Source organism: Myotis daubentonii, chromosome 2 (assembly GCF_963259705.1).
Source record: "Myotis daubentonii chromosome 2, mMyoDau2.1, whole genome shotgun sequence".
Classification (NCBI taxonomy): Eukaryota; Metazoa; Chordata; class Mammalia; order Chiroptera; family Vespertilionidae; genus Myotis; species Myotis daubentonii.
This window is the reverse complement of record NC_081841.1, coordinates 4,619,260-4,641,966: the sequence shown is the minus strand read 5'-3', so window position 1 is coordinate 4,641,966 and position 22,707 is coordinate 4,619,260. Positions and strand designations below refer to the sequence as shown.

At 45.0% G+C, this 22,707-nt stretch overlaps 1 protein-coding gene across 2 annotated transcripts in view; it reads left to right on the top strand.

Moving 5' to 3' along the window:
- The first annotated feature begins 1,061 nt into the window (after nt 1–1,061).
- Nucleotides 1,062–22,707, top strand: part of MEI1 (meiotic double-stranded break formation protein 1) — a 62,025-nt gene continuing 40,379 nt past the window's right edge. The window contains exons 1-13 of one of the 2 annotated variants that reach the window (XM_059680790.1): nt 1,062–1,216; nt 4,248–4,371; nt 5,461–5,511; nt 7,697–7,770; nt 8,941–9,046; nt 9,554–9,757; nt 11,129–11,259; nt 12,675–12,789; nt 13,618–13,734; nt 14,721–14,820; nt 14,914–15,048; nt 21,107–21,221; nt 22,018–22,109. In XM_059680790.1, the coding sequence (XP_059536773.1) occupies nt 1,079–1,216; nt 4,248–4,371; nt 5,461–5,511; nt 7,697–7,770; nt 8,941–9,046; nt 9,554–9,757; nt 11,129–11,259; nt 12,675–12,789; nt 13,618–13,734; nt 14,721–14,820; nt 14,914–15,048; nt 21,107–21,221; nt 22,018–22,109 (1,502 nt within the window). In that variant the 5' untranslated portion in view covers nt 1,062–1,078. Of the gene's footprint in view, nt 1,217–4,247; nt 4,372–5,460; nt 5,512–7,696; nt 7,771–8,940; nt 9,047–9,553; nt 9,758–11,128; nt 11,260–12,674; nt 12,790–13,617; nt 13,735–14,720; nt 14,821–14,913; nt 15,049–16,183; nt 17,130–21,106; nt 21,222–22,017; nt 22,110–22,707 lie in introns of those variants that run through there. The other variant, XM_059680789.1, reaches the window with a different exon arrangement.

Genomic DNA, 22,707 nt, shown 5'->3' with positions numbered 1-22,707 from the left:
AAAAACCATCCCCACCTCTCCAATTCTCAAGCACTGCTAACCATAATTACTTGTTGCTTTGCCTGGCCCACCTGTGGGACATCCTGGAGCTAATTATTGGTTTTAATCAAGAGTAAAACTTCTGAGCCAAAGGTTCTGGCTGATTCAGTTTCTAGTGAGAGCTTTCTTCCTGGCTAGTAAATGGTCATCTTCTCACTATGTTCTCACACATCCTCACACGCACTTTCCTTAGTGCATGTACATGGAGAAGTTGAGAGATCTGTTTCTCTTCCTCTTCTTCTTTTTTTCTTTTGTGTGTGTGATATTCTATATAATAAAAGGCCAATATGCAAATTGTTCCCTCCAGAGTTTGACTGCTCAATATGACATGTGCTGACCACCAGGGGGAGGTGCAGAATGAAGGAAGGCTGGGGCTGGCAGCTGGCAGCTGGGGGAAGGAAGGCCCCAGTCAACCCTGGTTGCCAGCCAGGACTAGGGATCCTACCCGTGCACGAATTTCATGCACCAGGCCTCTAGTATGTATGCGTGTTTGTATGTATATATATATATATATATAATTGATTTCAGAGAGGAAGGGAGAGGGAGAGAAAAAAACATCAGTGATGAGAGAGAATCATCGATTGGCTGCCTCCTGCATAGGATCGAGCCTGCAACTCAGGCATGTGCCCTTGACCAGAATTGAACCCAGGACCCTTCAGTCCGTAGGCCGACACTCTATCTACTGAGCCAAACTGGTTAGGGCAAGATGTCACATAAATTTAAAATAATCATGCTAATAATGTTTAGATAAAAATACCTGAAATCGCTCATTTAAGTTTTTAATAGACATAGATTGCTTCCTTTTCCCAGGGAATGTCAGCTTCTTTATTTCTTTATAAATGCTTTTCAATCTTCCATGTGATGAAGACTGCAGACCACGGGAGGGAGTGCTTGGCTAGGTGGCGCGCGCTCTGGTCCTTGCGCAGGCGCGTTACACTGCCCCGCCCCCCGCCCCCCCCCCCAGCGGGGGCTCTTTCCTGTGCGCGTGCGCGCGAGTTGCGCGGGGAAAACGTGTTGCCGCCGCCGCGTGAGCGCAGAGATGGCTGTGAGGGACGAAGAGGCGGTGCTGCTCTTCAAGAGGGCGCACTACCGGCACCACCCGCGCTGGCTGCTGCCCGCGTGCCCACGCCTCTGCCTGGCCTGCGTGCTGGAGCTGCTGCCGGAGCCCGGGGTGTCGGTGCGCACCCCCCCCCCCCCCCCCCGGCCGCCAGAGCCGCCTTCTTCCCTGCACCCGCTCAGCCCCGTCCCCCCCAGGCCCGTTCCACACTCGGGGCCCCAGTGGGCCTGTCCCGGGCGCGGTAACCCTGGGCCCTCCCCGCCTGCCCTCTCCCCGCCTCTGCAGCGGCCCTGCCAGAGGCCGACCTCGCTCCATTTCGCCAGGCTCCGGCCTTGGCTCAGGCCTCCTCCATTGCAGTCGCCTGCGGCCCCCCCCCCCCCCCCGCGCCCGGCCCCCCGGGGCCAGGCGCACACGCGCCGGGGGGGCCCTTCACTTCCTCCAGGTTCCAGAGGGTGGAAATGAGCCGGGGAGGCCCGCCGCGGTGGGGGTGGCAGAGTGGGGTGAGGGGAAGACTTGTGCTAGCGAGAGCGGGCAGAGTGTGGGCGCTGTCCCCCGGGAGGGTTTGGGAGGTCGCCTCCCGCCCAGTCAGCGGGGCGGGTGAGGGGGCAGGGAATCCGGGTCTCGGTGCGGGGAGGGGCCATATCAGTGGTCCTCAGAGAGCCTTTACACTTTCAAAAAGGGTTGAGGACCCCAGAGAGCTTTTGTTTACGAGTATGTGGGTTATAGCCACTGATTGATGTATATTTTATTGATTTCAGAGGAAGGGAGAGAGAGGAACATCAATGAGGAGAGAATCATTGATCGGCTGCCTCCTGTGCGCCCCCTACTGGGGATGGAGCCCGAAACCCAGGCGTGTGCCCTGACCCGGGTGGAACCGCGACCTCCTGGTTCATAGGTTGACGCTCAACCACTGAGCCACGCCAGAGGGCGCCACTGATATTTACTGTACTAGAAAGCAAAACAAAAATTTAAAATATTAATCTACTTAAAAAACAATAGTAAATCTATTTCACATTAACATGATTTTTATTCTGGCAAAAATACATAACCTAAAATTTACCATTTTGCTATTTTAAGTGCATAATGTATAAGCATTATAATTTAAAAAAGTGAAAAATAACTACATTTTCCAAAACGAAAAAGATAGTGAAGAGTACTGGCTTTGTTTTACGTTTTTGGAGGTGTCTTTAATGGCCGGCTTATTTGGAGACAGCTGGATTTTCCTGTATGCATTTAATCTGTTATCACATGTTGTGTGATGTTTGGAAAGCTTCACCATACATTTGTGAGAGAATGAGAGTGAAAAAGGCAAATAGCACCTTAGTGTGATATGAAATAATTTTGATCTCATGGATCCCCTGGAAGGGGATTCTCAGGGTCCCCAGACTACAGTGAGAACTGCTGAGCTCGCTGATGACATCTGCGATATCGCTGAGGCCCGAAGTTCTGAGGCTGTCATTCTTGGGCCGTGAGTGAGTCAGAGACACAGATGAGTAAGACAGTGCAGGAGGGGGAGACAAGAAGAAGAGCACATTATTGGGAATTTCAAAGATGAATATAGCTGGTCAAGTGCTGTGTGGGATAAGGAGGGGAATTAGGAAAGGTGTTTTTTTAGAGGAGGAAGCATTTGAATTAGGCTTGAGAAGATGGGAAAGATTTGGACCGGAAGAGATGGGGGATCTTATCCCAGGAGGTGGATATTAATTATCAAGGATGAGTTTGGGGAAGTAGAATGTTTGAAGGGAAGTTGAGGTTGCATAACCAGGTTAAGCTCAGTTCCTTGAAGAGTTTGAATCCAAGCTAAGGCACTTGGGCTAAATCAGATTGTGAGGTGAAGGAGAGTTATTGAGATTTTTTGGAGGGACTCATTTAGAGCGCTAGCTTAATGGATTATGTAGGAGTTATTGGTGAAGGAAAACAGATTTGCAATAGCATAGGTTAGAGGCAATAAGAGATGCAACCTCACCTTTTTAAAAAATATACATTTTTATTGATTTCAGAGAGGAAGGGAGAGGGAGAGATAGATAGAAACATCAATAATGAGAGGGAATCCTCTTGCATACAACCTGGGCACGTGCCCTTGGCTGGAATCAAACCCAGGACCTTTCAGTCTGCAGGCTGACACTCCATCCACTAAGCCAAACCAGCCAGGGCCAACTTCACCTTTAACGAACACACTTTTCTTTTCTTTTTTTTAAAATATATTTTATTGACTTTTTTTTCAGAGAGGAAGGGAGAGGGATAGAGAGTTAGAAACATCAATGAGAGAGAAACATCAATGAGCTGCCTCCTGCACGCCCCCTACTGGGGATGTGCCCGCAACCAAGGTACATGCCCTTGACCGGAATCGAACCTGGGACCTTTCAGTCCGCAGGCCGATTCTCTATCCACTGAGCCAAACCGGTTCCGGCGCGAACACACTTTTCTTAGCTTCACCTTTCACCAGTTGAAAGGGTGATGTAGTCAGTTGTACCCATGTTTCTATTCTGTCCCCCTTTTGACCCAACTTTTGCTACAATCTTCAGCACTTTGCACAACTACTAGGTGAATTGAGTGTGAAGATTTAGGTCTGTGTTGAATGGAAGGATGCGTTTTTTCTACCTACCTCTGAAAAGTTCATGAAGGATCCCCCCCCCACACACACACCCACCGTATCACTCTGCTGGGCTGTTGAAGTGGAAAGAGCCCTGGCCTTTCACAAGATCTGATTGGAGATTTAGATTTGAGGCCTTGGGAAAGTCTCTGAGCCTCAGTTACCCCAAAAATGGCTATAATGATACCTGCTTCTGCTTGCTTTGCTAACTAACTTGTTAGGCTTAAATGAGCAAGTAGGGAAAGGAGTGATTTGTGAACAGTAAAGTGCTGTGTAAACACAGGGTATTAGGAACCTTAGCTCATGTACAATCCTCTGTATGAACATATGGATTCCTGTGTGTAAATGATATCCTTTCCACACTCCCTTCAGGAGAGATAGATAGAAACATCAATAATGAGAGGGAATCATTGATTTGACCATAAATAGGATGACCCCTCCAGTATCATCTTGTGATTATGTTGTATATTTATGTATTGTATATATAATTTCAGTGTTGGGGGTTCAGAATGGCTGAGGCTTGTTTGCTACTGAATATTTTTCTTCATGTACCCCAAGTTGGTGCGCAAGAAGCATGTGCTGTCCTGCTTCCGAGATGTCCTCCTGAGGCACACCTCCCTGGTCGTGCCGCTGCTGGCTCAGGATCAGAGAGTCTGTATCCACTTCATAAGAATGCTTTTTGGTGAGCTTAAAAGGGAAACTTGGCATGCATATTGCATGTATATTTGTCTTTGGGGTCTTTGAAAGATAATTTAGACTTTTTTCGAAGTAACACTAATTAGCAAATTGTTTGGTCAGAATGATGAACTGGTCACCTTTCTAAGATACGTGATGCATTATATGGTTATTACAGCTAAGAAGTTAGTGACAGTGTGAAGATGAATATGGGAAATGTGTGATCTTTCAAAAAGTCTAGTCTTTTATGGTTTTTGAACAGGATCAGAAGGCCCAGACTGGAGTCTGCTGACCTGGCTGTGACCCTAACTGAGTTACTTCCCCTTTCTTGTGCTTCAGTTTCTTCATGTGTAAAATGAGATGTGTTAAGATGTCCCTTCTTCTAATACAATTATAATACTCTTTGGAATAAGCCCTTTTAGGGAGGAGGGGAGCTAACGCGTATTGAGCACTTTTCTCTGCCAGAGGCTTTTCCGGCTTTTAACTGCTAAGGCAGTACTTTAAGGGAGAGGCGATGATCTCTAAGGCTCAGGGAGGTCACAGCTAACAACTGGCAGAACTGGAATTTTCCCCCAGGTCTGTTACAGACTCCACACTGAGCCACACGGACTTTTAATCCTTTTAAAGCCAGAGTGGGTCATTGAAAATCTAGGTTCGTGGTCGGCAAACTGCAGCTCACAGGCCACATGCGGCTCTTTGGCCCCTTGAGAGTGGCTCTTCCACAAAATACCAACTTCTGCGCATGGGCCACGAAGTTTCAATCGCACTGTACGTGCGTGCCCGCACGTGGTATTTTGTGGAAGAGCCACACTCAAGGGGCCAAAGAGCCGCATGTGGCCTGTGAGCCGCAGTTTGCCGACCACGAACCCAGACTTACAATGACCCACTCTGGCTTTAAAAGGATTAAAAGTCCGTGTGGCTCAGTGTGGAGTCTGTAACAGATCTGGGGGAAAATTCCAGTTCTAGGTGTTTGGTGCTAAGGATAGCTAGGACATTGCTCAAAGCTGCTATTAGTCTTAGACTTCACAGAATGCCTTTGTGGTTTTATCTTTCTTTTACTATTAACTCTCCCCCTCTTACCTCCTTCTCCTCCAAGGACTGTTATGCAGTGTGGAAGATGGGAGTATGGCAGACCTCTGTATTGAAGGTAGGGTGAAACCGTGTGTACTTAGCATTTGAAACTGGGGCTATCAGCCTGAACTGAAGCTGTGGTTATTTGAGATCTTGATGAAATGCTCCATTTTAGATAGAGATAAAGAAAGCTCAATTAGTTGTTAGTCATTACGTCTGCATTTCTTTCTTGGGCACCTACTCTGTGCCAAGTACTGTATTAGACACGTAATACGTAGATGGATAAGACATGGTCCTGCCACCCTGGCCAGTGTATTAAGTGACTAGAGCATCAGCCCACACACCGAAGGGTCTCAGGTTCAATTCCCGGTCAAGGGCACATACCAAGACTGCAGGTTTGATCCCTAGCCCTGGTGGGGCGAGTGCAGGAGGCAGCTGATCCATGTGTCTCTCTTGAATAAATATTTCTCCCCTCTCTCTCTCTCTCTCTCTCTCTCTCTCTCTCTCTCCCTCCCCTCCCTCCCTCTTCCTCTCCCCCCCCCCTCCCTACCACTCTCCCCACCCACCACCTCCCTTTCACTCTCCCTAAAAATCAATGGAAAAATATCCTTGGGTGAGGGTTAACAACAACAAAAGACATGGTCTTGCCCTCTAAGAGTTTACAGTGTGGAGGAAAGATTGGCTGGTAGATAACAAGAGCTGACGAGTGCTGTTTCAAAGATGTACAAAACGCTGTTTTTATTACATTCATATGGGTTGGTTGGAAGTTGTCTGCACGTAGGTTCGCTATGGAAGTGCATGGGTTTACCTATAAAAAGCTCAATGAGAAGGAAGATAAGAGCATTGAGATGGGAGAATTCTTGCAGAATGAGCAAGAACGGTATCAGAGGGTCTAGTCAAGAAACAAACCACACATGTTATTTGAACAGAAAAAAAATAATATGAAGAATTATTAACTGGGTAACTGAAGACAAAAAGAGGTAGCAGTTTCAGAAGTAGCTCCCATTCCTAGGCTGGGAAAACAAAGGAAAGGTTGGAATTATTAAAACTATAAGTTTGGAGGAAGGACCCAATATATGAAATCCAGACCATCCAGCAACGCAGTCAGCAGCTCTAACAAACAGATAATAAGTTAACACGATCTGTATGTACTTCTGACCATCTTTCAATCTAGACCAGCGGTTCTCAACCTGTGGGTCGCGACCATCGGAAAACACATATAGCATAACAGATATTTACATGACGATTCATAACAGTAGCAAAATTACAGTTATGAAGTAGCAACGAAAATAATTTTATGGTTGGGGGTCACCACAACATGAGGAACTGTATTAAAGGGTCGCGGCATGAGGAAGGTTGAGAACCACTGATCTAGAGGATGTGGACAAACAAATGTATCACTTGAAGTTCTGACTACTGGCCAGGGAGGGGAGATTTCACTATTTTCCTCAAGGCCACTCTTGAAGGGGCTATAATCCTAAAGCCATTCGCTTCTGATGGGTGCCAGTACAGCTTGCAAAACCCTCAGCAGACAGACTCCAAGAACTTCACTGAGGTGGTGGGCCCTAGATGGAGATTGTAAAACCAGAGGGAGAAGGATTGCTCCTTCCTCACTGTTCCTGTTTGCTCCCTGCTTTCTTCCTGTTTTTGTATTTTCCTTTACCCTGGAAGTGACAGAGCCTCCCACCGCAGCGGCGGAATTTCATTGGCAGCTTTTCCCACACTTTGTAGAGCCAGCCTCTTCTCTACCCCTCTCCAAACACCAGCGGAAGCATCACACATGATTGTATATAAGGGTGGGTTTGGGGTTGAGATGTGATATTGTTGGCAATTACTGGCAAAGGAACTCAATCATAATTGTATTTTCTATGTACATGAAGGAGCACATTCTGAGAAGGAAAAAAGTAGAGCTAATATAAATAGCAGTTTTCAACCTCAGCTTCACAATAGACTGACCTAGGGAGCTTTAAAAATATCTACATGCTTAGGTTCTTTCTCTAGAGATTCGGATTTAAATTGGTCTTGGGCATTGGTATTTTTTTAAGCTTCCTAGGTGATTCTAATATGCAGCCTAATTGTGAACTACTGATGTAAAACAGTGAAGACAGAAATTCTTTGGTTTGGATGTGCACACATGGTTTAATGAGGGAGACAGAAAAGACTAATAGCAATTAGCACCAGCAAATGACTTTGAGTAGAAGGGCTATAGAAGGTGAACTCTGGATTGTCTTCTGATTAATAATGCTATTGTGTCTGCTCAGTCCTTATCCAGCTTACAACTCAGCTGAAATTAGAACAGACCATTCCTTGCCTGCTGGATGAGTGCCACAAAGAGGTCAGTCAATGGCTGTGGGTACCCCTCAGATATCAGAGCTGGGCCAACCCTTCTTTGAATAGATGGGAGATGAAAATCCAGAGAGGAAAAGGGACTTGCCTGAGGTCACTGAGTCAGTGGCAGAGCCAGAGCTAGGGCCTGGGTCTTTTGATCCTGCTTCAGTACTCCTTGCAACTTCCTACCTTCCCCTTTCAATCTCCCAAATGCTACCTCCATGTGGTGAAGTCCCATCTTTCTAGCGTAATCATCCATGGCCATTCTTTATGTCCTCCTAAATATAATACAGATTTCCTTGATGAATTTATCAAGGAAATAAGTTCATTATCTTGACTTAGTATTTTCATTTGGTCTGAATTGTATACAGTATTTTGTTCTGAAGGCATTGTTTTTATCAGCATCTAAGGTAAGCACTGAGTGGGTATGTTTAACCTGCTTTCTCCAGTATAGTCAAAGATACCAATTAAACAAGCAGCTTTTGCATTGTGTTTAAGATTTTGGAATGATCAGAATCACTTTTTTTTTTTTTTGCAAAGGAAGACACGTTTATCTTAACACCATCAAGAGCAACATGTAATTATAAATGATATGAAATTATCATGTCACTATAATTACTCTGTATGTGATTAATATGTTAGATTGGATTTATAAGTATATATATTAGTACTTATGATGATGATGCCATTTAACCCTATGAACACTTTCTATATGCTAGTCATTGTTTTAGGTGCTTTACATGCAGTATCTCATTCAGTCTTCCCAACAACCCTATGAAGTTAATATTATTATCAGTTCCCACAAGTGGAGTTAAGGGTCTTACATAAGGTGCTACAGTTAGTCAATAGGAAAGGCGAAATATATACTATTGACTCTCCCTGTGAAGTACCAAGCATACAGAGTTCCATAACAGTAGCTGTGGCAATGATAATAGCAATACTTTTTTTTTGCACTGAGCCAGAATTCTGCCTTTATGACGTTGCCAACTGAGAGGAATCTTTCCCCCGGAACTTCCCAGCCCAATGGGGAGACAGACACTTAGCTAAAGAGGCTGATTACTGATAGTGGGGAGAGACACGCACAATGTGGGCTTTGGTGTGGATAGGGCAAGGTAAATTTTGTGGGAGCTTTGTCCTGACCCTAATTTATGGAGTGGAATATGTTCACTTTTTGTAGCTCTGTAACATGCCCTCCATGCGAGGCAGCCTGGCCACCCTGACCCTTCTCGGCAAGTTGGTGGATGCCGTCCCTGCTTTGGCTGACAAGCTTGTAATGGAGCATCGTGAGTGACCTCTGAGGAAGAGCTTCTGCTCCCCTTTCACCTGCTTTGATCACTTCCATCTGGATGGTCCATTCATTGTCTACAACTTCATTACTTCCTTTTCTAAGCTTTGGTTTCCAGCTGCAAAATGCACTCTATGTTGGCCAATTTGAAAAAGTGCTTCTCAACTCTGGTCTTGGGTTCTTTATATTCACTATTTTAAAACAACTAATTAAGTACCTAGTATGAATCTTCCTTTTTGGTGGAAGGAGGAATTAATTCTGAAATCTAGAAGCACTGTTTTCTATCAGTAAAATGCAATAAGTATTGCACAGAGGACTTACCCAAGAGTAAATCACTTTACTTTTCCAGACTTTAGTTTCCCCTTTGATTAAGTGCCCAGAAATAATTTATTGTGGGAGACTACTGGGGATTATCATCACTTCCCCACTGAGAGCAATATTTATAGTTTCATGTAGCAGTTGACATTGTGCGGTTCCCCTGGCCCCTTGGTTGTTTTCTGGACAGGTGACCTGATGGAGCATCTGGTAAGAGGTTTAGTATACCCCAGCGAGGGGGTGCAAGCTTCTGTCTGCTACCTCTATGGGAAGCTGTACTCCTCACCAACGGCAGCTGAGGTGCTTTTGGGCCATTTCCGGGAGAAGCTGTGCCCTCTCTTCCTTTCCACGCTGGATGGTGCCCAGACAAAGGAGCTACAGATCAATTGCTTGGGTAAAACATCAGGCTGCAGAGAACAGAGAGAAAGTGTTTGAGGTTTTGCTTGAGGACTTGAGGTATAGGCTCTCTAGTGGTGGGGAAGTTTGCTGCTTTGCAAAGCCATGGGTTTGGGAGATAAGATGCACAGACTGTGAAAGATGCGTAGAGTTGGTGTGGCATCTTAAGAATATTGCCTTTGGCCCTAACTGGTTTGGCTCAGTGGATAGAGCATCGGCCTGTGGACTGAAAGGTCCCAGGTTCGATTCCAGTTAAGGGCATGTACCTTGGTTGCGGGCACACTTGCCAGTAGGAGGTGTGCAGGAGGCAGCTGATCAATGTTTCTCTCTCATCAATGTTTCTAACTCTCTATCCCTTCCTCTCTAAAAAATCAAAATATATTTTAAAAAAAAGAAAAAGAATATTGCCTTTGGAAGGAGAAGAGGAAAGAAAGTGGACAGCCATTTTTCTGCCTCCAGTCTTCACTGCCTATCCTGGTGCACCCTGTACTTGCTGCCAAGTTCATCTTCACCCTACACAGCTTGCATCCTGTCAGATTTTCCTATTTGGAAAATCATCTGTAGCTTCCTCTAGCCTCCAGGGTGATGTCCAGTTTTCTTTGCATGTAATTTGAGGCTCCTTAGGCAGGAGTTACAGGGAAAAGCATAGTCTGGGTGACAACAGTTTCTTTTCCCAGTTTGAGCCAAGAACTCTGTTATGAACAGTCCAGGGACACACAGTGAGCATGCATTCTGAGCCAGGCTCTGTGCTGGGCTCTGAATCATAAAATTAATCAAACCCATGCTCTGTTCTGAGGGAGCTCATAGTCCAAATGTGGACAGTTAGAGTCTAGTGTTGTAAGTGCTATTATGGAGGTTGCACAGAAAAAGGTAGAATTCTGTTTAAAATAGTACTATAATTCTTATATACTAGAGGCCCAGGGTGCAAAATCGCGTGTAGTTGCCCGCTGCTGCTTGCAGCCCTGCCCGCCCGCCTGCTGCCCCACCATGCTTGCAGCCCCACCTGCCTGCCACTGCTCTCTGTGTTCGCCGCCTTGCCCACCCACCCTCATTGTGACTGGTCACGATCGTCGCAGACACTGGCTTTTTATATATAGGGATAGAAAACCCTAAAAACGGTTAAACTAGTAAATGAATTCAGTGAAGTTGCAGGATACAAAATTAGTTGTGCTTCCACATACTAACAACAAACTATCTGAAAAAGAAATTAAAACAACAATGCCCTTTACAATAGCATTATACAAAACAAAATACTTGGGAATATCTTTGGAGACATAAAGACGTTCCTAGGGGCTGTCTGAGGAGCTCCCTTAGGTGTCTTCTGGTGGCTCTGCTCCTCTTGCCTGACTTCCACCCCTTTCTTTTCCAGGTCTGCTGAGGCAGCTGCTGAAGTATGATCTCTTTGTGTCCATGATCATGAACAAGTCAGCCCTGGCGGAAAGTGCGGACGGTGTTGAGGGGCCACCAGGAGAGACCACACTGCCTTTGGTGCTCAAAAAGGTCCTTGTCTTGTGATTCCCTGTCTCCAGATTCAGTAACGAGGGAACCCGAATGTCCCGAGCCTTGTCCTCATCCACCACTCCTTCCGTCAGGATTTACAAAGCGTTTCCTTACTAGCCAAACAGCATGCCGTTCAAAGACTCAAAGTACAGTTTTTTTCAGTTGTGAATCCTTCTGTTGCATCTTCCCCTTCACATCGGGCTGCCTGGGAGTGAAGAATACGTGCCACAGCGGGAACAAAGCTGCCTCGGCTGTTCTAGGGATACAGCTCAGGCTTCTCAGCGTGGCACCCGAGCCCTCTTTCTCTGGACCCTGTTTACCCTTTCAGCCTTCCTCACCCGTGTCTTCTACTCCACAGCCCAGTGCTCCAGCCATATACAACTTCTCCCTGGTCCTGTCTACTCTAGGACATCCTGGCTAGCTGTGCAGATGCTCTTCCCCTTTGCCTTCCGTTGTATGTTGATCTCTGATTCAGCTTTCAAGGCCTAGAGGGCTCCCCTGTCACCCCGTTTTTTTAGGTAGAAGGTGCCCCTAAGTCACAGCGCTTACCTCACCATATTGTGGTTGATCAACCGGGGTCTTCTTTAGGGTGGGACCTGAGCTTGGCTGTCTGTCTGAAGGGCTCAGCACAGGGCCTGGCAGAGCTATAATCCTCATCTGCTGGCAGGAGTATCATTGATTGACCAGACTGTGGGACTCCTGCAGGAAAGAGGAGGAGCTCTGGTCAGAAGTGGGAAAGGACAGTTGGGGATAGGTGAGTTAGGGGTTAAAAAGCTAGAACAGCCCCTAACCAGTTTGGCTCAGTGGATAGAGCATCGGCCTGAGGACTGAGAGATCCCAGGTTCGATTCCGGTCAAGGGCATGTACCTTGGTTGCGGGCACATCCCCAGTGGGAGGTGTACAGGAGGCAGCTGATCGATGTTTCTCGCTCTCTGTCCCTCTCCCTTCCTCTCTGTAAAAAATCGAAGTATATTAAAAAAAAAAAAAAAAGCTAGAGCAGACTGCTCCTCCTTGTTCCCCTTGGATGTCTCTAGCATGGTCCCCACAAGGCCTGTGAAATCTAAAGATCAAGTCCTGTGCCTCTGACCCCTCCCCACCCCCAAAAAACACAACAACCTGCTTTTCTGTGTTTATTTTGCTGTTGCCATCCTGGTGGTGAGACACATCACTTCTAGGTGATGGTTTTCGTGTTCTTTCAGTGCCACTGTTTTGTTCTATTTCTCAACTGCTGCTGTGCATAGCGACTCCTTTCCATAACCTGTAACTGCCCTCCCTGAGCACCATCCTCATGCCTGGTGACTGGTAGTGCAGGAGGGATTCAGAGACATTTAGGTTCCTGCCCTGAGGCACTCAGGCTGTGTCCTTCTGGTCCTGTCAGGTGTGTAACCAGCACTTTCTGCTTCCTGTTTCTCCAGCTCCTCCTTTCCAGGGATGAGATTCTGCAGGTGGCCAGTGCCCACTGTATAACTGCGGTGCTGGTCCACTCGCCAGCGAAGCATGCCCCGGCCTTCATTCATGCTGACATCCCAGGTAGGGGCCCCTTCTGACCTTTCCTCCAAGGACCCTAGAGTTCTGACTTGGTGACCCTTGAGTCAGCAGCAGCAGCAGCAGCAGCAGTCTTGTTGGGGTTCGGTGATAGTGCGTCCTGGAGGGATGGGTTGGGGGCAGGTTCAGTTTTACAGGACAGACTCTAGCAAGTAGGTCTCGTGATGTCTCAATTCTCTTGCTCCAGATTTCTTATATGACCCTGAGCAGTTTGTTACTGATCTTCATCATTTGTTTGACCATCTAGGAAAAAACACCCAGTGTGGGGTGGTGACAAGACTCATGCACCGGGGAGGCAAAGGGAATTACTGTTTCCCAAGGGCTTGTTATGAGCCAGGAAATATTCCCCAAGGTGCTTGTAAATGTTGCCACATTTAGGCCCTCATATTTTCTTTTTATGGGTAAGGAAACTGAGGATCAAAGAAGGGAAATAGCTTCTTTAAATTAACAAGGATATTCATTGGCAGAAAAGGGATGTAAAATCAAGCCTTTCTAGTTTTAAAAACTCTTTCTCTACATCATGCTGCTTGCCCATTTGAGAAATAGGGGATCTGAATTCTAGTCCCATCTCTACCACTAATAATACCTCTATCTGTCTCAGTTTCTCCATCTGTTAAAAAAATGAGGTTGGACCATAACCCTTAGGACATTTTTCAGATTTATCTGAATTAATGATCATGTTTCAGGGAGAGGGTGTGTGAACAGATAAAGTAACAGGTGTGAGATGCTGAAGAAATCTAAGGCCCCAGCATTAGTTAAGGGATCATGATTACATAGCTGTCATTTATTGTTTTCTTTCCCTCTTGTCACCAGAGTTCCTCTTTGAGCATCTTTCCGCTTCCAGCGAAGTGCTTATCTGGTCCAGCTACAACTGCTTGATACTTCTGGCAGAGGAGCCACTCTTCTTTTCCAAGTGCCACACGGTGTACGGTTGGTGTGGGGCCCTATACTAGCTCTGGGTTGGGAGGACAGCACTTTGAAGTTGGGTAGCCACAGCAGTGATAAGGGACTAACCTGCATCTTGGAGGCGCACGCTGGCTCTGATCATTTCCATCAGCCCAGACTCATTACCAGATCCATAGTCAAGCAGTACTATCCCAACAGTCCTTCAGTCCTTTCCTGTTCTCCAGATATCTGCCCATCCAGTTAGTCCCTAAGTTTTGCTGATTCATCCTTTTAAAAATACATATTTTTATTGATTTTAGAGAGGGAGAGGGTAAGAGAGAAACATCAATGATGAGAGAGTATCATTGATTGGCTGCCTCCTGCAGGACAGGGCCCCCACTGGGGATGGAGCCTGCAACTTGGGCATATGCCCTGACCGGGAATTGAACCATGACCTTCTGGCTCATAGGTCAGCGTCAACCACTGAGCCACGCTGGCCAGGCTCTGTGTTCCTATTCTAAGCCAGGCACCAGGCTTGGACCTGGATATTTAGAGATACATATAACGTGGTCCCTGTCCGCTGGAAAGGGAGAGAAATATAAACAAGCTGACTAGGGCTGTGCTAGAGGAAAGTACAGCAGGTGTGGGAGCTCAGGAAAGACCCACATCTCTGCCTGAGTGGATCCGAGAAGGCTTCCTGGAGGAGGGGAGGTCCAGTGTGATTCTTTGAGGAGCAATAAGAGTGTCTAGTGGGGAAGGTGCAGCTCAGGCAGTAGGTATTCACTAAATATTTTGAGTGCCAGGGCCTGTGCTTTGGCTTGTGCTGGGTTTCAGGGAGACAGAGCTAAATCCGATCAGGGCCTGCCCTCAAGATCTCACCGTCTTGTTCCATCAGCTCAACCTTGTCAGGGTGCCTCCTCGAGGGGCTGCTAACAAACATGTGCTGTGCAGAGCCTCTCACTTCTCCTGGGCGGTCAGTGAAGGAGCTAACGCGCACTGACCCCTGCCTCTGCCATGTCACTTTGAGGTAGGGATCGAGTCGGTGGTGAGGAGCCTGCAGGGAAGCCTGAGGATGAACAACACAGAGCTGCACAAGCAGGGCATGCTGCTGTTTGCTGAGATCCTGACTCGGTGAGCAAAGCAGTGGAGAAGGAAAGAAGTGAAGTATTTATTTCTGGTGCGGTCAGTGATCGTTCACTCACTTGTTCCTCATTTACCACTTAGACAGCCAGAGGAGATCAAGCTGTTCACAAGCTCAGCCATGTGCAGAGATGCTGGCCGTGCCCTCCAACAGGCAGTGAGCAGCCCTGTGCTGGAGGTGGCCATGGAGGCGGTGAAGGCTATTTCTGCCTTTCTGAGGTGAGAGACCAGGCAGGCTGACCTTTCCACCTCTGCATGTACCTGAGGGCCAGGTCAAGGCCAGGGCAGCTTCCAGGGGCTACTTGTCAGGGAAATTTTCTTGAATTCTATTCCATTCCTTTCTTTTTTTCCTCCCTTCCCCTCCCCTTCCCTCCCCTCCCCTCTTTTTTTTTTTTTTTTTTGCCAGACCTCTTTCTTTTTTAAAAATATATTTTTATTGATTTCAGAGAGGAAGGGAGAGGGAGAGAGAGAGATAGAAACAGCAATGATGAGAGAGAATCATTGATAGGCTGCTTCCTGCATGCCTCCTACTGGGGATTGAGCCTGGAACCTGGGTATGTGCCCTTGATCAGAATTGAACCCGGGACCCTTCAGTCCGCAGGTTGACTCTCTATCCGCTGAGCCAAACCAAATAGAGCTGAATATTTTTCTTTCTGATACTCTGTTGTTCTCTCTTCTTGGAACTGCCATTCAGATGTTGGACAGCCTGGATTGGTCATCTAATTTTCTTTGTTTTATGAAAATTCTTCATCTTTTTGTCATTATGTACTAGTTTCTGGGAGATTTTATTGATTTTATCTTTCAACCCTTCTATTGAGTGTTTTATTTCTGCTTTCATATTTTTTAATTTTACTTTTTAATTTTTATACATAATATGCTTCATGCTGCCTATACACTGAATAACTTTCTAGCAGGGGTAGATGCACATAACTGCGTTATTTTTCATCAATCAGGAAAATGCTTCAGTAATCAATGTTCTCCAAACCTTTTACATAGTAACAATTAACTCCAGAAAGGCCTGTCTCTTTCCATCAAAGTCCACTGATAAGAATAATAGCAACCTTTTCTTCTTGGCAACGTTTTTTCAGACATCACAGAATTCTCAGCTGCTGCAGTTCCCAGTAGCTAGCAATGTCCCATCCAGTGAGTTCTTCTGGCTTATGCGCCAGAACTGTTCAGAAAGAAAAAATTTTACTCTACCTTTAAGGTGTTTCTGGCTGGTCTAATTAAATAGACATGAGACAGATTAACAGGAGAAAAACCAAATTTAATAACATGCATACCCTCCTGAATACATGGGAGAGACCTGGGAAAACTGAGTAACTCCTCTGCTTTTATATTTTTAATTTGGAAGAGTTCTTTCTGAGAGAGCGGGACGTCCGGCTCGCGAGTGCGCATCTCCGTGTCACGCGCGACCAACGAGCGATTTAAAAATGGGTGATGTTGAGAAGGGCAAGAAGATTTTTGTTCAGAAGTGTGCCCAGTGCCATACTGTGGAAAAGGGAGGCAAGCACAAGACTGGGCCAAATCTCCATGGTCCCCTTGGGCGAAAGACAGGTCAGGCCCTGGATTTTCTTACACGGATGCCATCAGGGACACTGATGGAGTATTTGGAGAATCCCAAGAAGTACATCCCTGGAACAAAAATGATCTTCGCTGGTATTAAGAAGAGTGCAGAGAGGGCAGACTTGATAGCTTATCTCAAAAAAGCTACTAATGAGTAATAGTTGGCCATTGCCTTATTTATTACAAATGTCTCATGACTTTTTTTATGTGTACCGTATTTAAATTGATCTCACACACCAGAATTCAGATCATGAATGGCTAATAGAGCATTTCTTTTGGGCAGTCCTGATTTAAATAAGATTGGCTTGTGGTTGAATGAATATGGTCAGCTTTTTGAGCTTTGATGATAATTTTGGTTCAGCAAGCACTGCCACTGTCCTCCCTTCTAACAATATGGTGGGACTTGATTCCTAGTGTTCAACTTTTCACAGAGGTGGCGAGTGCCATCTCAAAACCTGTAGGAGATTGGCTTACATTTAGATTTATACTGGTTGTGTTAATATGTTTAAATTCTGAGGAAACCCCTTCACTGTCTCTTAGACCTGCAAGACTAGCTTGTGTTTCAGGTTGTGTTCATTAGCTTGTTAAAAGGAAGGTCTGCAGATAAGCTGGCAGTGACCATTTTATCTCTTTGGTCCCAACTATGCCAATTTAATAAAATTCCCTGTATCTAAACTGTTGCCTTTTACTGAATGAAAGGCATTTTAGTGTGGTTTCTGTATAATATCAAATAAAGAGTAAAAAAAAAAAGAGTTCTTTTTAATTCTCTGCATATTTTAAATAGCATTTTAATTTTGTATTTATTTCACGGATATAATTTTTAAATACCAGCCTTTTGTTTTAGTCTAGAATTTCCCCCCACACTCCCTTTCTCCTAATTGTTCCTTCTGCCTAAAATACTCTTTCCTTAAATCTTTGTATGAGTGGCTTCTTTCCATCATTCAAGTCTCATTCAGAACATCCTTCCCTAACTGCCTGGTTATGCTATTATAGCACCTACCAAACACTTGGTAGTTCTTATATATTCACTTGCTTTTTGTCTCACCTCAACATATATCTATATCTATATATATAAAAGCCTAAGTGACCGGCCAACCGGCCGGCAGCTATGACACTCACTGACCACCAGAGGGCAGACGCTCAACGCAGGAGCTGCCGAGCAACAGCGACTTTGTAGAGTGCCCTCTCATACTGCTCCGGGACCCCTTGGGGAATGTCAGACTGCTGGTTTCGGCCTGGTCCCCCCAGGTTAGGCTGAGGGACCCACCTGCCGGAAGGACCCTGCTCACTCTGCAGACCTTCACAGACGCTGCCCCAGGGGAGGGACTGCAGGAGGTTGGCTCCAGGGCGTGTCTGGCCTGTCTTACCCAGTCCCACCCTGTCAGCCACCTTCTAATTAATTTCCTTTCAATGTGCACGAATCCGTGCACCAGGCCTCTGGTATCTTTATAATCTTTAAGAGATCAGGGACAATGTCATTTTTTTCACTATGCTATGCCTTTCTCCTAATAGGTAGTCAGTATATGAATGAAGGATGTTAAAATGGATGTTAAGACTAAAAGATCCTAGGGTCAAGATGGGAAATTATTCCTTAGCAAAATGCTTGATGTCTTAGAAAAAATGATGGAGGAAAATCATATTTATTTATGTAGTAACTTTTGTTTCCACATTTTCACTTTTAAAAATCTAACAAAGTATGCTGAAACCGGTTTGGCTCAGTGGATAGAGCATCGGCCTGTGGACTGAAGGGTCCCAGGTTCGATTCCGGTCAAGGGCATGTACCTGGGTTGCAGGCATATCCCCAGTGGGAGATGTGCAGGAGGCAGCTGATCGATGTTTCTCTCTCATCGATGTTTCTGGCTCTCTATCTCTCTCCCTTCCTCTCTGTAAAAAATAAATAAAATATATTTAAAAAAAATAAAAATCTAACAAAGTAATATATTCAAAAAATAAAAAATATATGAAGTTTATAATGAAATGGTACAGTCCTCTGCCCTTGTTTCCTAAAGGAAACTAATTTTAACTCATTTTGGTTTTAGTTCTGGTGATTAATAACCTACTTGTAAACAACGTTTTTATAATGTTTTATAATGTTTCTTTTTTTGATTTTAGAGAAAGTAAGAGAGAGAGAGGGATAGAAACATCTATGATGAGAGAGAATCATCGATTGGTTGCCTCCTGCATGCCCCCTACTGGAGACTGACCCTACAACCTGGGCATGTGCCTTGACTGGGAATCGAACTGTGACTTCCTGGTTCATGGGTTGACGCTCAACCACTGAGCCACACCAGTCAGGTTATGGTCTCTTCTTTAACCGTAGCTAAGTCTTTGTGATTTGACTCTAGGTTGGTTCTAAAAATTGACAAAAAATAGCATTTACATTACAATTTTACTTTTTACTTTTTATTCATAATATGCTTCATGCTGCCTAAAACACAGAATAACTTCTGTTTCTTTTCTCCCTTTGTCCTTTCCTAGATTTAAATCTCTAAATCTGGGGCATGAATCCCAGTGAGGGTGGGATGAGGAAGCCAACAGGGTAGCAAAGCATAGAGCAAGAGAAGTGTCAGTCAGAGGTGCCCATGCAGAGCTGAAGGTCTCCCCGGTCGGTGTTATGGGACTGGTAGCCCTTTCAAGCAAGAGGTAGTAGTTGAGCTGAGCTATGAGGGATGAGGTAGATTTAGATTTGTGGAAGGATCAGGTTTAACTAGAACATTTTGGTAGGTAAGTGTAGGGGTTACTCAGAGTATAGTAGCCAGTGTGGCCAGCAGTCATGTGAAGGGGATTATACAAGAAGAAGTCAGAAAGCTGGTTTGGTCAGAATTGTGGAGAGTGATGGGTAGGGGCTGGTTATTAATCTTTAGACTATTTTAATTTTGACTTTCATTTCCAAGAATGTTTACTGAGATGGTTCCTCTGAAGTGGAACACAACTGGAACAAGGAAAAAGGAGTGAGAATTGCTGAAGAGAATTTTCAGTCCGTAGGACAACACTCTATCTACTGAGCCAAACTGGCTAGGGCTTGCTGAAAAGAATTTAAAGATGGGGGAACCAGGGCTTGACAGTCAGTGTAGGATTGAAACTTAGAGCTTCCAGAAATGAAGAAGGAAACAGGAAATCAAGCCTGAACTATAAACTGAGCGCCTGTTAGAAGGCTCAACAGATTACTCTCAATGTTCAAGAAAGGCCAAGTGATGAAGGTTAGCACAGATTTCTCCTTAGTTACTGCTCTGGGTTGAATAGTGTGGGCTCCTAAATCCAATGACTAGTGACCTTATAAGGAGAGGAGGCTTGGGACATACAGTGACAGACACAGACAGAGGGAAAATGACCGTGGGAAGACATAGGCAGAAATTGGAACGATGCAGCTGCAAACCAATGACCAGGATTGCTGGCAACCACTAGCATCTGAGGCAAGACGGGATTCTTCCTAGAGCCGTTAGAGGGAGCCAGCACCTTGATTTCAAAACTTAGAGCCTCCAGAACTGTGGGAGAATAAGTTTCTGTTGTTTTAAGCCAAGCAGTTATTGATAATTTATTGCAGCATCCCTAGGAAACCAATACTGCTACCTTATAACCTGCCAAGTAGTCATTCATTCATTTAACATATTTTTTATGGAGCATCAATTTATAATGCATCTAGCTCTGTTTAGGTAAAGTGAAAAGATGAAACTGGTCCTTGGCTTCTTGGAGCTCACAAGGAGACTAGTCAATGACGGTTGCCTTCTTTGAGTCTATAGGATATGCAGTTTCAAATGGACCTCAGCATGTTACTTTTCACATTTAACCAGCACTCCCAATGATTGGATCTCCAAAAGTAGTTTCAGCCTCTGCTTATAATCTCCAAGAACAGTGAGCTCACTTCTTAGATAGTCCCCTCTATCTGTATAGAGTTTTGACTCTTAGAAAGTTCTTTTGTATACGGAAACAAAAATCTAGGTCCTGATAACATTTCCTTATTGATCCGGTTTTTCCTCATCAAGGTAACAGAGGAAATTTGATCCTTCTTCCCCAAGAAGAGCTTATCACTTACCTGAGAACAATGACCAGATGCATCTCTTGATGCACCTTCAGTTCTAGACAGTACTTCTTTCACCAGGAGGTCCTTCTGAGTGAGAAAATCCACTGTATCCTTAATAACAACAATAATAGTCATAACTGTCATTTATAAAGACTTAGTATCTATTAAGCATGCTGCTAAGTGCTTGGCATACATGATCTGACTTGATCTTAGAATAATTCTATGTGGAGAGTACTACTAACTCTCATTTAAAAGATGAGGAAACAGTGTTAGAGAGAATGAGGAATGTGTACAAAGTCATGCATCTAAATAAGTGCTGGGGCAAAGGTTTTTATCAGCAGATCCTGGCCCTGTGTTCTGATCAACCACATGGCTCCCCATTGCCCTAGGACAGTGATGGCGAACCTATGACACGTGTCAGAAGTGACATGCGAACTCATTTTTTTGGTTGATTTTTCTTTGTTAAATGGCATTTAAATATATAAAATAAATGTCAAAAATATAAGTCTTTGTTTTACTATGGTTGCAAATATCAAAAAGTTACATATGTGACACGGCACCAGAGTTAAGTTAGGGTTTTTCAAAATGCTGACACGCCGAGCTCAAAAGGTTCGCCATCACTGCCCTAGGACCTGGGCATCTTGGAGTACCCTTACCTCGCCCTAAGCCTGCCTTTGTCTCTGGATGCAGGAAGGACCATCAGAGTGCTCCGCCCGTGCAGTACCGGGAACTGCGGTCCTTGCTTGAAGCCATGCTGAACCGCTGTGCCGATTTCTCCCAGATCCCATTGAGCAGGATGTCCCTGGTCAGTGAACTGCAGTCTGGAGATCATGCTGTAATGTGTTTTAGTCTAATTACCTTTGTATGCCGCTATACCTACATTGAGATGTTATTTTCCCCCCTAACTACAGAGCTGTGAGGCTTAATAGTTGCTATTTTTACAGATTAGGAAACTGAAGTAATAAGGGTTAAATAATTTTTCTATAAAGTTCAATACTAACAAGTACCTAATTTTGGATAGTAAATCCCAGGGTATCTGTACCCAAGTCTACTACACTCTCTGTCTTTTACATTATTCAAGCAGGTATGCTAAACATGCTCACAAAATTATTTAAGGCTAGATTTACTAGAATCTTAGAAAGAATTTGACTAATATGCAATGTGTTGAATTGTTGGTTTTTAATGGTCCATGGACTTAAAATATCAGAAAAGATACTGTTAATATGAATACTGATTATGTCTTTCAAGATTAATTTTGGAAATCAAGGTCTTCATACCTAATGGGGTAAAGATTTTTATGTGTTTTGAAGCAGCTAATGTGGGCATTACAACCAGTCAGGCCAATGTCCACCAGCCTGTGACTGCTTTATGAACAAGATCCAGTTCTGTGTTCAAAGGGAAACAGATGGTTAAGGTTCCCCCTTCTCCCATTTTTTTAAAGGAGCTGTAAGGTGGCTAGATTGCGAGGAGATAACACTAGAAAGTGTTAGGTATGTGGGAATGACAGACTTCAGGTGAGAGGAGGTCTGTAGTCCTCTACGCACAGACTGGGACCCAGAGTAGTACCTGACCCAGGTTCCCTTCTCTCCTTCTCACCTCAGGGCCGTGCCTCCAGTAGAGATTTGGAGAAGGCCATTCTTCGAAGGGGAACGTTTCTCCTGTGCACTCTGGAGGGATTTAGGAATGCCTGCAGGTGAGGGGCCTTCTATGGTCTAAAATAGTGGTATGGAGGGTGGGCTTGGAAAGGAATGAAAGGATGAAGTTCTTCATTTCAGATGCTTTGCTGCATATGAGAGGACTTTGGCTGGGGTGGGGGTCGGGGATATGTGCGGGTGTGGAGGGTGTGTGTGAAGGACGTTTGAAGACATGTAGTTGGGTGGGAGGTTTCTAGAAATTCCCTTCTGGTGAAGTTTGTGTTACTGTATAATGTTCTGTGTGTGTGTACTGTGTTTGTGTTCTGGTGAAGGTTGTGTCTCATTCAACTTTGTTCCTCTTCCCAAATAACCGAGCTAAATGCTTGTTGGATTAATTCAGTTCACATTTATGGTGTTTTTAAAAAATATCTACTGTGTCCCAGGCCTGGTGCTAGGTAGTGGAAGTAGAAAGACGAGCTCACAGAGATTGTTTTGTCTACATATGTGGGATTCATTAGGTCAGTGGTCAGCAAACTGCGGCTTGCGAGCCACATGTGGCTCTTTGGCCCCTTGAGTGTGGCTCTTCCACAAAATACCGACTTCTGCACATGGGCCACGAAGTTTCAATCGCACTGTACAAGCGCGCCGGCACGTGGT